The sequence below is a fragment of the Gavia stellata genome, chromosome 4 (genome assembly GCF_030936135.1).
Source record: "Gavia stellata isolate bGavSte3 chromosome 4, bGavSte3.hap2, whole genome shotgun sequence".
NCBI classification, from domain to species: Eukaryota; Metazoa; Chordata; class Aves; order Gaviiformes; family Gaviidae; genus Gavia; species Gavia stellata.
The window spans coordinates 40783491-40796724 of record NC_082597.1 but is presented as its reverse complement, the minus strand read 5'-3'; the positions used below and the strand labels follow the sequence as shown (position 1 = coordinate 40796724).

Below are 13234 nucleotides of genomic sequence, written 5' to 3'. Positions count from 1 at the left end.
AGACAATGACCACTTTTTGGCAATTCATCAGCGAAAGAGTGGGAAACCTGTGTTTATTTATCACCATGTGCAGAGTGTGGAGAAAAGTCTGGATACAGACAGTTATAAGAATTCCAAACAAAATTTCCATTCTTCTTCCCACACCAAAATAAGCAAGCTGCACCCTGCAATAATTGTTAAATCAACCTTCCACAGACCTGCCTACGACCCATCCCTCAATCTGTTAGCTATGACTGGTGAAGATTTAGAAGTGGAAAATCTTCCTATTCCTGCAACAAATGTGATTGTTGTGGTAAGTGCCTTTTTTTTCTGAGTTCTGGAGTTGTTTTGTGAATAAATATGCATGTAGATAAATACAGACAGAGATTGTAATGTGGGGTATCCAGAGTTCATATTCCACTGCCTCGCTAATTGTCTAAATCTAAATAATGCCCACATATCTTGAAGCTCTTCACTTTAGTAGAACTTGCATTCATATAGCCTCACCATGATCAACAAGGAATCTGATGAACCACTGCAGAATATAGCCTCTCTGTAGGTAAAGAACTTACCTTTGCCTCAAATGCCTTTAATCCTCGTGTCTTGGTTGGTATTTGCACTGCTTTTGCTGGATGGCTTTTAAACTTGTTCTGCATAGGGCACAAGAAAAAGTACTTTAGGGAACAATTCAACAGAGACAGGGAGATTCTAAAAGGCTGACACAAAGGATTAATTCACTTGTATTTTTCCAGTGAATCCACCATTGTGCTTATGTAGCTGTTGGAAAACAAGCCTGTTTCTTGCAAAGAATAAGGACTATTTTTTTGTTGGTGTAAGCCATACATGCTCCTTCTGGGATATATGGTCTGGGACTCTCCTCTTTCAGTTAACTATGTATGGGATCTATCCCATTCTCAGAAAATTTATGGTAGTGCTCCCTCCTGCAGTGGAGGGCATGTCAGTGGAATCGTATGCTGATGCCACCCTGCTGCATCCTCACCCTTCATGCCAGTGGAGCAGCATACTGTCAGTAGAGCTGTCCTCTGTGGAGTGCATAGCACAGTCTGTACACGCTCTGCACAGACACTGCTCTGCCTCGCCCTGGTGCATAGGTAGCCCTGCTTGATTATGGAGAAGAGCACTGGGCTCATCCTTCTCCTTCCTGGAGGGAAGAACAACCATTCATCATGGCTCACACACTCATTACAGTGAACTAATAAACTGAAACAATGTGACTAATTACGATCAGCAGGCTGATCGTAGGCTATTTGCCTAATTCTGTAAATTACTCTGTACAGAAGATGCTAGATTAAAAGAGAATGGCCCTTGCAAACAAGGAAAGAAGATAGAGGATACAACACTAGGGCATGTTAGCACACAAAGTGTTTCAGAATTGTGTATGAGTTCCTTGTGCTGTTGGTATCTCTAGAGACCTGCCCTCATTAATGCAATAAAGCTTAGTGACACAGAAAAGAATAATCAGGAAAAAAAAAGGGTAGTGATTTTATTAGTCTAACATTAAAGTGTTAACAGTTAAAAAGTACTATCAGACAACTAGGCTCAAAAAGCTGTTCTCTGGACTTGTTGCATCCCACATGAACAAGACCTCCTAATTTGAGATTAGATGGTTACCATAGTCGGTGGACTAGATTCAGTTGTATGTAACTGTCCATATCGGAGCAAAATAAGGTACTGACAGCCTTGCTTCGCTGGGGACATGCCCACTGTACACACAGTCCCAATACTGAATGGTACTGATCAGGAGGAGGAAATGCCAAGCAAGCTGGATACATCTATGCCCCAAGCTAGCCTAAACCAGCAGGACCAACTCCATAGTAAAGGTACCTGCTCTCTTTTTTCCATACCAAGCACTATTTCACCTCCTGTGAAGTGAAGCCTTTCTCTTAGTGCAAGGAACTCAGAATATGCATGGCCCCTCATTTTTTCATTAAATGACGCTGTTACTTATAGCCTCTTATTTTAGTAGAGCTATGCACACTTTTGGAGACCTGCAATCCTCAATTTACAATGGAATAATCCTGCAAAATATTCTGGGGCTACTCAGATTTTAGCTGACTGGCTCTATGCCTGCATTAAAAGCTAAACGAGGCAGATTTTCAATTGGCAGTCACATAAAGAAAGATCTATTAAATCGACATTAAGTTCTCATTAAGTGACCTCAGCCTGAAGCTTTGCTACGGCATTTCTGGGATGGAACTGCTGCTCTGAAGCCTTCTGTTCTGGCTGAGAACCATATGTGCTTTAAGGGGGGCCATAACAGCATAAGCTAATCATGACATGAAAGCTGTTTGTTGCTTGGGATCTTCAGCTATCTCTGGATGTGTTGAAGGACAGTGTTTTTGGTATGTTTTTAATGTCATCCTTTCAGAAAAGGTCTTTGGGGAAGCGTATGTTTTAAAGCCAAAGTGCTGAGAGTCAGACATCTCACTGGACTAATCTCACAATACGAAATTTTGAAGGCGTCTTCCTCCGAAGAGCAGCTGTCCCACAGCAGGGTGGTTGCCATAATCCAAGCACAGCCCTGCTCCTTCCAGGTCTCTGCACTTCAACATTTTGTTTCTCCCCCTTGAACTTCACATTAAGTAGATGGTAATGTTAATGTCATTGCCAAGGGAGTCTGTTTTGTTTTGAATACGCGTATATCGCTCTGTCTTTGTTTCAAACTAGCACTTACTGCTTGTTGCTGCTTTTTGGTTTTTATCATATAGGGCAAGCGGCAACATTTGTTGTTTTGCCCTGGCTGACCCTTTTTGTTCCAGCCTTTAGCAATGTTGTTGGTTGCTCAACTTGAAAGGGCAATTGCTGGTGTTAATGCTTCCTGTAATCCAGTTACATGACTAGTGCACATTGTGATTTAGCATGAAAGCCAGCAACAAGGGTTATTTTTTAAAATAAATCAACGCTCTTGCGGCTCTGCAGAGGGGAGGAAACTGAATTCAATCTAATTTCAGTGACTTGGAAGTCCATTTTCTTCATGACTGAGGTGGAAAGGTAGGGTGAATGGATGCCTGATGTAGAACTATTACAAGGTTACGTTTTGTGCTAAGGGCTAGACCATCTGACAAGCAAAATGTTGCCAATGCACAGCAGAGTGCCATGAAGCCAAGAATTCTGCAGGTATCATGTCAAAAAGTGATGTTCTGTGACTCTATCAATAAAGAACGCATGTTAAGAAGTAATTTTATTGAACCTGGGAAAATGGTAGTGCTTGTTTGCCTAAGGGAGGAAGTGGAGGGATTTATTTTCTGGGAGTGAGTTTTATATAACTGAAGGCTTTCCATGATGTTACCCAGTATTACGTTCCTGTCTCTTTTTCTTTGTGTGTGTGTGTTCAGTGCACATTGTTTGTTGAGGGAGGTGAGGACAATCCAGAGCTCTTAGAAGCATTTTGACTGTTCTATAAATTCCTTAGTGCTTAACCATATGTCCTGTTTAGCTAGCTCTCTAAATGACGTGAGACCAACTCATATGAAAATTGCTTCGTTAACATACAGAATTACATAATTTTTTTGTAATACTTGAGATTTTTCTATTTGTATAGGTTTATTTTGGACCTCAGAAACTATACACTCATCAAACATATTAGAGAGTTAGTACTGAAATGAAGAAGTTCTCCAAATGTTTATTTGTGTTTATTCCAAGTTTTTTCAATACTGAATGTGAGCACCACCAAGGTCAAGGCAGTACATGGAAAGTAGAAATAGCCTGTGGATAACCACTGATGATTAAAAATGTTGCTGTCTAACACACTTGTTAAAAAACCTAAACATACATACATACATACATATAGTTAGGGCTGAACTTGAGAGAAAAGCAGAAGGGTTTGTTGTAAAGGTTACAGCTCAGGCTAGGTCTAATGTATCACCTCATAGAGGTGCTAGAGCATCATCCTTTGTAACCTGATATAGTTTGGTCTGTCCAAAGTCTCTCTCGGGCACACAAATGTGTTGTACTAAGATTGGACCAAGCTCCTCAGATGCTTTTTTCACTTGTATCCTGTGAAGTGTTTCAGAAATGTAAAGGTAATAAACTTGCTCAATATATCAAGATTTTCCCTTTCACACCTTGCTACTACTATACACCTTCTTATATAAATGTGAAAATCTGTCTCTATTTCTGTTGCTTAGAAAGGTCACAACACTGTACAGTAGCCTAAAATTCAGCACATCTCTTCAGGTTTTTTCAGTTTACATGAGTGTTACTGAACTGAGTTGATTTAATTTGAGTTTCTCTCAGCTAATGTCAATAGGACATAAGATTCACAGACAGCCACATAGACCTTCTCTTTGCCTTTTCCGTGGCATTTTGTGTAAGGTAGAATGCCTCAGAGCTGTAGCTCTGCCATACCATTACATCTATTTTGTCACCAATGTTTAAACCGTCTACCTTCAAGCACACTGAAGAGCACAAGGAAGAGCTTCACGTGCTAGTGCTTTGAGAGGGGATTCAGTGGAAGAGTAAAGCACATGAATATGTGCATCTATAAGTGGATACCCGCATGTGAACTAGGTATTCAAGCTTCAGTATAGACAATGGAAATCTAGCCTATTGGTAGTCTATTAAGCTATCTAGCACTTTTCTAAACAATTTCTGGATGATTAGAGTGTTAATATAGGTCAAGGATCATATCCAATAGTCAGACTGGATGTGGTCATCCTGTTTTGGAGATTAGTAGTGACACAGACCATTTCCACATCAGTTTTCTCAATGCCGGAGAACAGTACCAGATGCATTTAATCTACCAGTAGAACATAGCCTTGATGTCTGCTTCAGGGTGAGCTGAGTATCTCCCTAAGCCCAAATGGCTACAGTGACAAGATGTCTATTGATGACAGTGGGTGCTTAAGCACCAACTGCACACTGACTACTTATATATTTATATATATTCATATGTGCAAACAGACATGTACATTTAGTGCCACCTTAATCTGGAGCTGATCCCAGCTTAAACAACACATTTTATATTGAAATAATGTGGAAATCCTTTCCAAATCTAGGCACAGTTCAAGTAGGTGGGCTGCTTCTGGGTGGCTTTGGGTAGCTGAAAACCATGAGGCTGTGAAACCACAGCAGAACTGCTTTTAAACTTATGTCAAATTCATCTCACAAGTACTGCTATATCCTCTTGTCTAACTTGGCTCATACTACATACTCAGAGAAGATGCATCTCTTGCTTGCTTACTGACATAGCCTTACAGATATGTTTATTCCTCCATCAGTTCCCCATTTCCTGATGCATCAGGTTTAATTACCAGTGTCAAGGCCCAGTACTCATCTACTTTATTTTTTCCTATATTTTATTTCATTATTCCCATCACTTTTTTTCTGCTGGAAATGTCTATTTTTCTAATTCTTTGTACTCTCTGTGAAGCCACGGCTTCCACAAAGAATGTCCTCCCTAAGTTCCTCTAGTAACACACAGGATGTCCTACTCTCTCCTCCTTCATATATTCACACAAGACTTACTTTTTGATGCAAGACTTGCTTCTTCCTTTTAAAGATCAGCCAAACAAAGGGAACCAGACTACAAAATATCCTTTCTTCTGAACATTGAAATTGCCTCTACTGACTGGCTTTGTTGGAGTGCCATAAGAAGAACTGTAAGAAGAGAGCTTGATAAAAAGTTGGGGGCATTCAATCCTTCCAATCATTTTCAGTCCAAAAAAATATTTTCCCTGTGGGTACATTTTTGTGGAGACATGTAATATAGTTTTCTTTTCTCGTCATGAAAATGGAGCAATGTCTGTGGAATTTGCTTTTTACTTTTCTTTAAATGGATAATACATGTTTCTTCTCACTGGTATTTTGGTAATATAAGATGCCTTCTTTTTCAAGGCTGTCATACAGTTTTACTGAATGAGAGGAGTAGGATACAGAGAGCCCTCTGAGTCACAGCACCAAGCTGTGTGTGATCTTTCTGCATATCAGAAGGTAAATGGCCTTCTGAGAATCCCAAGAAGAGAAGATGCTCTGATCATGTTTTTTCACTAATAACCTATTCCAGCTGTCTACTTCACTGACTGACTGTTTTTCCATAATCCCTTACTCCTCTCTTCCCTGATGTTGAATACCTTGCCTTGATATAAGATAAAGTCTCTTCCTTACTTCAGTTCTCTTTGTTAGGAACTCTTCTGTCTTTCAAATACTGTGTCAGCCTCTGCTGGCACAGCATCCACCCAGTTAACTGGCCCAGTTAAGGCCATGGTGAACAATCTGTAAAGTTATATTTAAATGTTTCAGTCTGATAAAAATGCATAGAAGTCTGTGAGAAACTGTGACAGCTGAGAGTGATCCATTAGACCAGAAATTTAAGACTGCTTTTAGGAGACCACAGACCAAAAGTGATTCTCCATTCGGGAGGCAGAAGAGGGGAGAGGAATGGAGAAGTTTTGGGATGTTCTTACAACAGAACAGGCAGGGTTTCTGAAGCAAGTGGTTTGTTGCTGCTCATGCACCGTCTGCCTTCACTCATGTGTTGTGTGATATATGTTATACTACAGTTACTTTGGAAGTTATTCAAAATGGTAATTTTATCTTCCTGTTACACTCTGTACAGTAATGTCCTATTTTCACTGGGATAGATGTAGATGTATGTATATGTAGTTCTATCTATAGCTAGATGTAGTTATACTATATTGTACTAATGGAAGTGGCTAAGGAGCTGCTTTTTGAATACTGCATGAACCTGGGGTCTAAGCCTCAAGTCTGTCAGACTCCGGCTCCAAAGGCTATTTGCCTTCTGGTGTGCAGAAAGACCACATGCAGCTGAGTGCAGTGACTCAGAGGGCTCTCTGTATCCTACTCCTTTCGTTCAGTAAAAGTACCCTAAGCTCACTCCTTCTGTAGGCTTTCTGAAGAGGTGGTCAAAATACTTTTGAAAGTATATTAAGCTACAAAATGGAGTGAGAATAAGGCAAAAAATATGTTATGAGTGAGGAGAACAGGCACTCCATAAAGTGGCAGGTCAACCAGTGCTGGGGCAAACAGCCAAGATAACTGTCTATGAAATGTAACAAAAAGTCAGATGTCACTTTTTGTCACTTAACATCTGTTATTGCCAGCCTAAGAGAGGGATTGGCACTGGGCAAGGCAGAGGAGGCATGAATAGAAAATCATGTCTCTGCAGTGACTTCTCAAAGGAGCCTTCTGAGGAGCAAGATCTTGAAATCCAGTAAGGTTTCAACTGTGTCTCTCTCCATTTCCAGGTCATGTGTTTGTCTGATGCTTAGAACAACAGAGGACAAGAGCTGCGCTGACAGACAATGAAGTTTTAAGACCTTATTATAATTACAGTGCTGAATTGCTAACAAGCTCTAAACGTTAGTCGCACGTTACAACAGCGGGCAGTATCAGTCAGTACCCTTAGTGTGACTGTTATAATCACTGTTGTGTCCCTTTACAGTTTACATCAGGCCCCTGAACACAGGTCTTCACAGTATTTCACTCCTAGACTCAAGTCCACCTTCTAATAAGAGGTTGATGCTCAGTATTATCTTAGTCTTTTCTTAAGTAATTATGCTAGTCATAACATGTCTGCAGCAAGCCTTGCAAATAGACCTGGTAGCCTGCAGCTCTGTCATTCTGGATTTTGTTTGCACAAAGAAATCTAGAGAGTCTGCTTTAGTTGGCCTCATTTCCTTTCTGCTTCCTTCTGTGCACTCCAGCAGGGATAATTGCATGCTGAACCATTATTATGGTATTGTGTTTGCTGTCAGTCTTTGTGGAAAACAGGAAAGATTGCATTAAGTTGTAACATGCACTAAAACCTTCTTAAGGCACTTTTTTGTCATCTGACTTGCAAAATGTTAAACGAATGTTAGTGGGATGTTCTCCAACCCAGTGCTTTAATTGATTAGCTTACTGCTGGCAACTTTGGGGTTATTTTATGTCACATTCGGTGGGATGCCAAACTTGCACAAAAGCTGGTCATATCTTTCACAAATTGCCCAGATCCTCTTTGGTCACAAAGTTTTCCTTTTCCTGCATTTTTTAGGGAAGGGAACACATTTCTTGAAGTCAATTAGTTTTCTTCATAAGCTGCACAGTTTAAATGAAAATTGGATTTCAGGAGCAGGCATGTTATATGTTTTTAAACTAAAGGCTAAAGTTTCATTGACAGTTAGCATTGTGCAGTTCATCAGTAAGAAGGTAAGTGTCAGCTGTTCTATACGTCTTCTTTCAGCTGTATAGTCCTATAACTGACCAGTCCCAGCTATAAAGGAGATACTTGTGCGTAGCAGAAAGGAATCTGCCTATGTTTTTCCATCCTTCAAATTGCTGGGTTTTGTCCTTCAGTAAAATCTTTATTAATTGATAATTTTTTATTAATTTTTTTTTTTTGGCAAAACAGTAATTTTGCATGAAATTGGATTGAATTCAGCCACAGTTGCAGCCAAATCAAAGATCTTCACTTTTGCTAAAGCATTTTCAAGATATCTCAGAGGTGCAGGGGAATTCAAATGTGAGAGAAAGGCTGTATACCCAAATGTGGGAGACCTGGCTCAAAGCCTTGTGCTAAAGGAGGTAGAGGAGAAAACTGAACCTGAGTCTTTCTCATTTTACATGATCTAGTCACTGAGCTAAGGGGTACAGAGTACCACTTATCTCATACTCACAGATGAAATGATTTGTTTGACCCAAAAGGCATTGTTTTAGCCAACTGAAAATTCAGAGAAGTGTTTGTCTTGGGCTGATCCAGTACAAATTTCTTGTATGTGTTTTGATTTGGTCTCTGAAATAGGGAGAAAAACTCAGCAACAAACAAACAAGCCCTCCTGCTGCCTCCTTATTACTTACACAGTGACATTTATTCCTGTGATTGAAATAGGCTTCTGTGCCATTTCTATGCCATGCTGTACTGAATTCCAGGAGAAAAGACCTAGAGATTTAGACAACAGTGGATTTTCCATCCCTGCTCTTTGTTTGGCTTCTTTGTGACAATGCTCAAACTGCACTTTGGGTGTTTGAGTTCGGTTCTGGAGGTAGCCTTGCACTCCTCACTGGCTGGAACTGCACCGACTCCATTACCATGAACAGTATAGAGAGGCTTGTATTTCAGCAGGAGTTCAGGAGATTGCTGTACAGCTATCAATGTTCTGTTTTCCTTTTACAAATGAGCTGAAACCTATTACTGCCTAGATTTGACTAAGGAAAGGGAAAAGTTTCCTGGCACACAGAGTTCCAGGTGCCATCACTGGAATCACATGTGCCTGACACCCAAAATCATAAATGAACAAAATGGCCCTACTGGGGTCATGAGACCCACCAACAAACAAACCAGTGACTACTCTCCGCAATAAATCTATGTGTTCTGTTGATAACGTTCAGGAATAAAGATTGAAGAAGCACTTTTTTTTTAAAATTCTTTTAGAGCCCTCAGAGAGCTATCTTTGTGAAAACCCAAGTCCCCTACAGTAACATTTAAAAGGCAGATAAAGGGCACTCAGCAAGACATCATGTGTTTCCTTATCAGTCAATGTTTTGTTGGATCTGGCAATTCAGCCTCTGGAATAATCCTTTTGGTTCTTCACTTCTGACATCATTCTTAGGAAAAGTGACAGTTTCTATAAAGCTTATAAAATGCTTCATAGGTCAAGCATTACTGCACTTAGGCATCACTTTTGCCAAAAATAAATATTGAATTCTGAAATGAAATGCACAGGCTGGGAGGCTATTGGAGTTTGAAAGTGATCACATAGCTGTCAACTGAATGATGTTTTTTCAGTCACCTTGGTATCGAAATGGCTTATGCAAAGGGGAATAACCCAGGGAGGTAAGCAGAGTGGTATAAAGTCTTTGTCTGTCTTTGTTGTCGTTGCTAAAAGCATTTAAATAATGTTTTGCTGTCCTTCCTGTGAAGGTCAGTCATGACTGACAATTTGTAATGGAGCTAATTCTTATTTGATTCTGCACCACAATGAACTGGTGGAAAATACTTCTAGTGGATACAGTGCTTTGAATTGTGTACATGGTAGAAGCATCATGAAAAGTGTTATGGGTGTACATCAAGACTGCTAATATAATAGCGTTGAATAGTGTAGGAAAGTGGTTGACAGCATATGTTATATCTATGTTTATTCAAACATCAGTTGAAACAGATTTACATTTCAGCCTTTATTACCTGTTGGAGAATAGTAGTGGAATGTCTGCTTTGTACGGATATGGCTGGGGATACACATTCTCCTTGGGAATGGTCATTATGTAATAAACTGTAGCATAGAAATCAATGACAATATAAATCAAGATTTTTACATTTACAATATGCTGAAGTAAATTTTCCTTGATTTACTCAATGTCATTAATTGAATTTAATTTCTTTTTTTTGCCCATTTTCCTGTTGGTGTTTTTAGAATAAGAGGTTATCTTTTTGCTGGTACTAATTGTACTAGTAATCTTGTTTTCTTTTTGAAAAAAAAGTGAAAGAAATAAGGATAATTTCTGTTACAGTCCTGTGGTGTTCTGGCAACACTTATATCTTTCTGGACTGTTCAGCCAAATTGTTGCTGATACGCTTTCTTTGTGCAACACATAACGTATTGTCTAATTAAGAACACAGATCTGGAGGCTAACCTTTACAAATAGATATGATATTTCAATTTCATGTAATAAAAATTATTTCATGTTAGATCAGTTTAATTTCAGATACTGTACCATGTAGTTCTATAGTAGTGCAGTCTTCTGAGCTGACAGGTCATTAAAACACAAATGTTTTGGGTTAGTGGAAGAATGGCCTTAAATATTGCACTCTCAGAGCCTTTGCATTCTTTAGGCAAAGTAAAGCTAAAACAGTATAGAAATTATATTCCTTCTCTTAAGGTGATGATGAAAGATAAGCATGAAGTAGACGTTGTCCCCAAAACTTCTCTCATAGGCTTTCTCTGGAATGGTGCTGCAGGATGCTGTAGCTCTTCCTAATTAGACACAGTAAAAGTGTATACAGGCAATAGAAATTAACTTGAAAATTATACTCACTCCCTTTCTTCCACTCTCTTCTGTTTAAACTATAGCTACACTAGTTAAAGACCTCTCCCCTTTGTCCATTGCCTACTATGACATAAACCTAGTTGTAAGGGTTTCTACATTGACCCTGGTAGGAATAATCTGTTAAAGGATGGCTGGGGTGGGAGGAGAGAAGGTGATTATTAGCTGTAGGAACACCTCTCTGACATGCTTTATACATACTTTTCTGGTTGGAACAAGAGACTATTGACTGGAGTTGGAAGAATGAGGAAACATAAACTGCAAATTTAAAAGACCACCCAGATCATGAAATAGCAAGAAAGCCATTGAATGTTAATCAAGAAAATTACAAAAAAAACCCAACAACAACTGACCCCTCTAGAAATAGGTAATAGCACAATAATTAAATAGATAGATAATTTGAAATCCATACACTAAATCAAAAATTTGATTGTAGCTTTAATTTTTAAATATGCTTCCTAAGAATCTGCCTGAAAAGGGATATAACCTTTAATGAAATAACTGTAATGTGAGGCTTTCAGTAATGAATGAATTAGAAAACCATATGGATGCATTAGATAGAATAATAAATGTACCATACACAAAAGTAGGACATCCATAGATCATTTATGATGTCCCTTCTCATCAGTTCTTGGCTCTTTGAGTCTTAATTGAAAGCCAGGGTAGCTGGATATTAGAAAAACTAATTTTGTTAGTCAGATAACAGACAACTTTCATTAAAGCATTAATTAATTTTAGAAGGCTGAGGGCCTGATACATTAAAAATACTTGCAGAGCAGTGCTACTTTAGTAATGTTTTTTTCTATTTTAATTACTGTCTTCCTCTGGTCAATGAAAGTTATTCGTGTTCTACTTTAACTTGCTCAGCAAGCATAATGGGATACTATTGTGTTTACAGCATCAAGTATAGTCTTGCCCAAACAATTCCAAATGCTCCAAACGGCTGCATGGTACAGTAACAAAAGTAAGATGGCTATTCTTACACTAACTGTGAGTGAGCTTGTTTCCTCTTTCAAAGGCAGAGATTTAGAGGACCTGTGTTAGGCAGTTCATTCTATGCACAGACCTTCATGCCAGTAGAGACAAGGGAACACTGCAGAAAATACCTTTTTTCTGTTTTTCTTTTCACTTTTCTTGTGTTTAAACGTACTAATTTAAACTCTCTTTTTATTAGCTTTAATAGTTTCCTTCCTGGAATCTAGTCTCATTAAGAAGATGGCAAAAATAAACATTTTGCATCACTCTTATAAAATGAGAGCACAACATACATGCTGAAATTAATGTGAGAATTAAGGTATAACTTACTCTGCCAAAGAGGTACATGTCTATGTCAAAATGATCAGAGTTGTTTTAATAAAATACTTTAGGAAAATTTTTAACAAATAACTGGATTTACGATATTAGTTCTAAAAATACAAAAGTTTCAGTCTGACAATAATATTATTCAGTATAAATAGCACATTGTTGTGGTGGTGATAAATATCCTAAGAAAAAGTATATATTTATTTCTGTCCAGGTGTAAAGAGTGGGATGTTTTTATAATTTATTCTCCATTATTCTAAATGAGGGACTAAGGGATGTTGTAGACAATGAAAAAACCCCTGATAGTGTAATGTAACAATATAACGATATAACATAGTAAGATCATGACATAGATGTACTGGGCACAGAGTTATCTCACATCTATCAGGGCTTGCTAGCCCAGGCCTTGCATCAATGCACAGAGCTGGTCATCTCTAACCAAAAAGTCCCTTGGAGTCTCAGTGCCGGGGAATGTGTTGCAGAACATGAGGACCATCAATGTCAGCGCTGAGTTATGGTATCCTCCTGACTCTGAGCTACCACTGCTTAAGGGCACCTTTGCTGTCTTCACATTCATGCACCACTGAACTGAAATCCAAGGGCAACTGAGCACTGATTGTATTTCTAGTCCAGGGAATGTATTTCTAGGCCAGACTGATGCTGCCAACTGTCCTACCCACAGTCAAACCCTTTATCTCGTTCTCATGTAATTGATCTTCTCCTGTAATACTACCAGTTTGTTTGGCTGGCCAGCCAGGTGTGTTCAGCGGTTGGCAATGCTTTCACTTGGCCCAAGTCAAATTCACTTTTGCCTTCTACCATTATCTTTCAGTGGACTGTAAAACTGGCTTGGCTTATAGCTGTAGACTTTCCAAGGGGCTAGCCAAAATTTCTTTGCATGCCCTCTTTGACTCATGGGCTGCCATTTGACCAGTTCTCATCTGTTACGAGC

General features: G+C 39.0%; 1 protein-coding gene across 1 annotated transcript in view; it reads left to right on the top strand.

Annotated features, from left to right (window-relative positions):
• The first annotated feature begins 214 nt into the window (after window positions 1-214).
• PTPRR (protein tyrosine phosphatase receptor type R) overlaps window positions 215-13234 on the top strand; it is a 139383-nt gene continuing 126363 nt past the window's right edge. The window contains exon 1 of the mRNA XM_059816422.1: window positions 215-292. Coding sequence (XP_059672405.1) covers window positions 230-292 — 63 coding nt within the window. The 5' untranslated portion in view covers window positions 215-229. The remainder of the gene's footprint in view (window positions 293-13234) is intronic.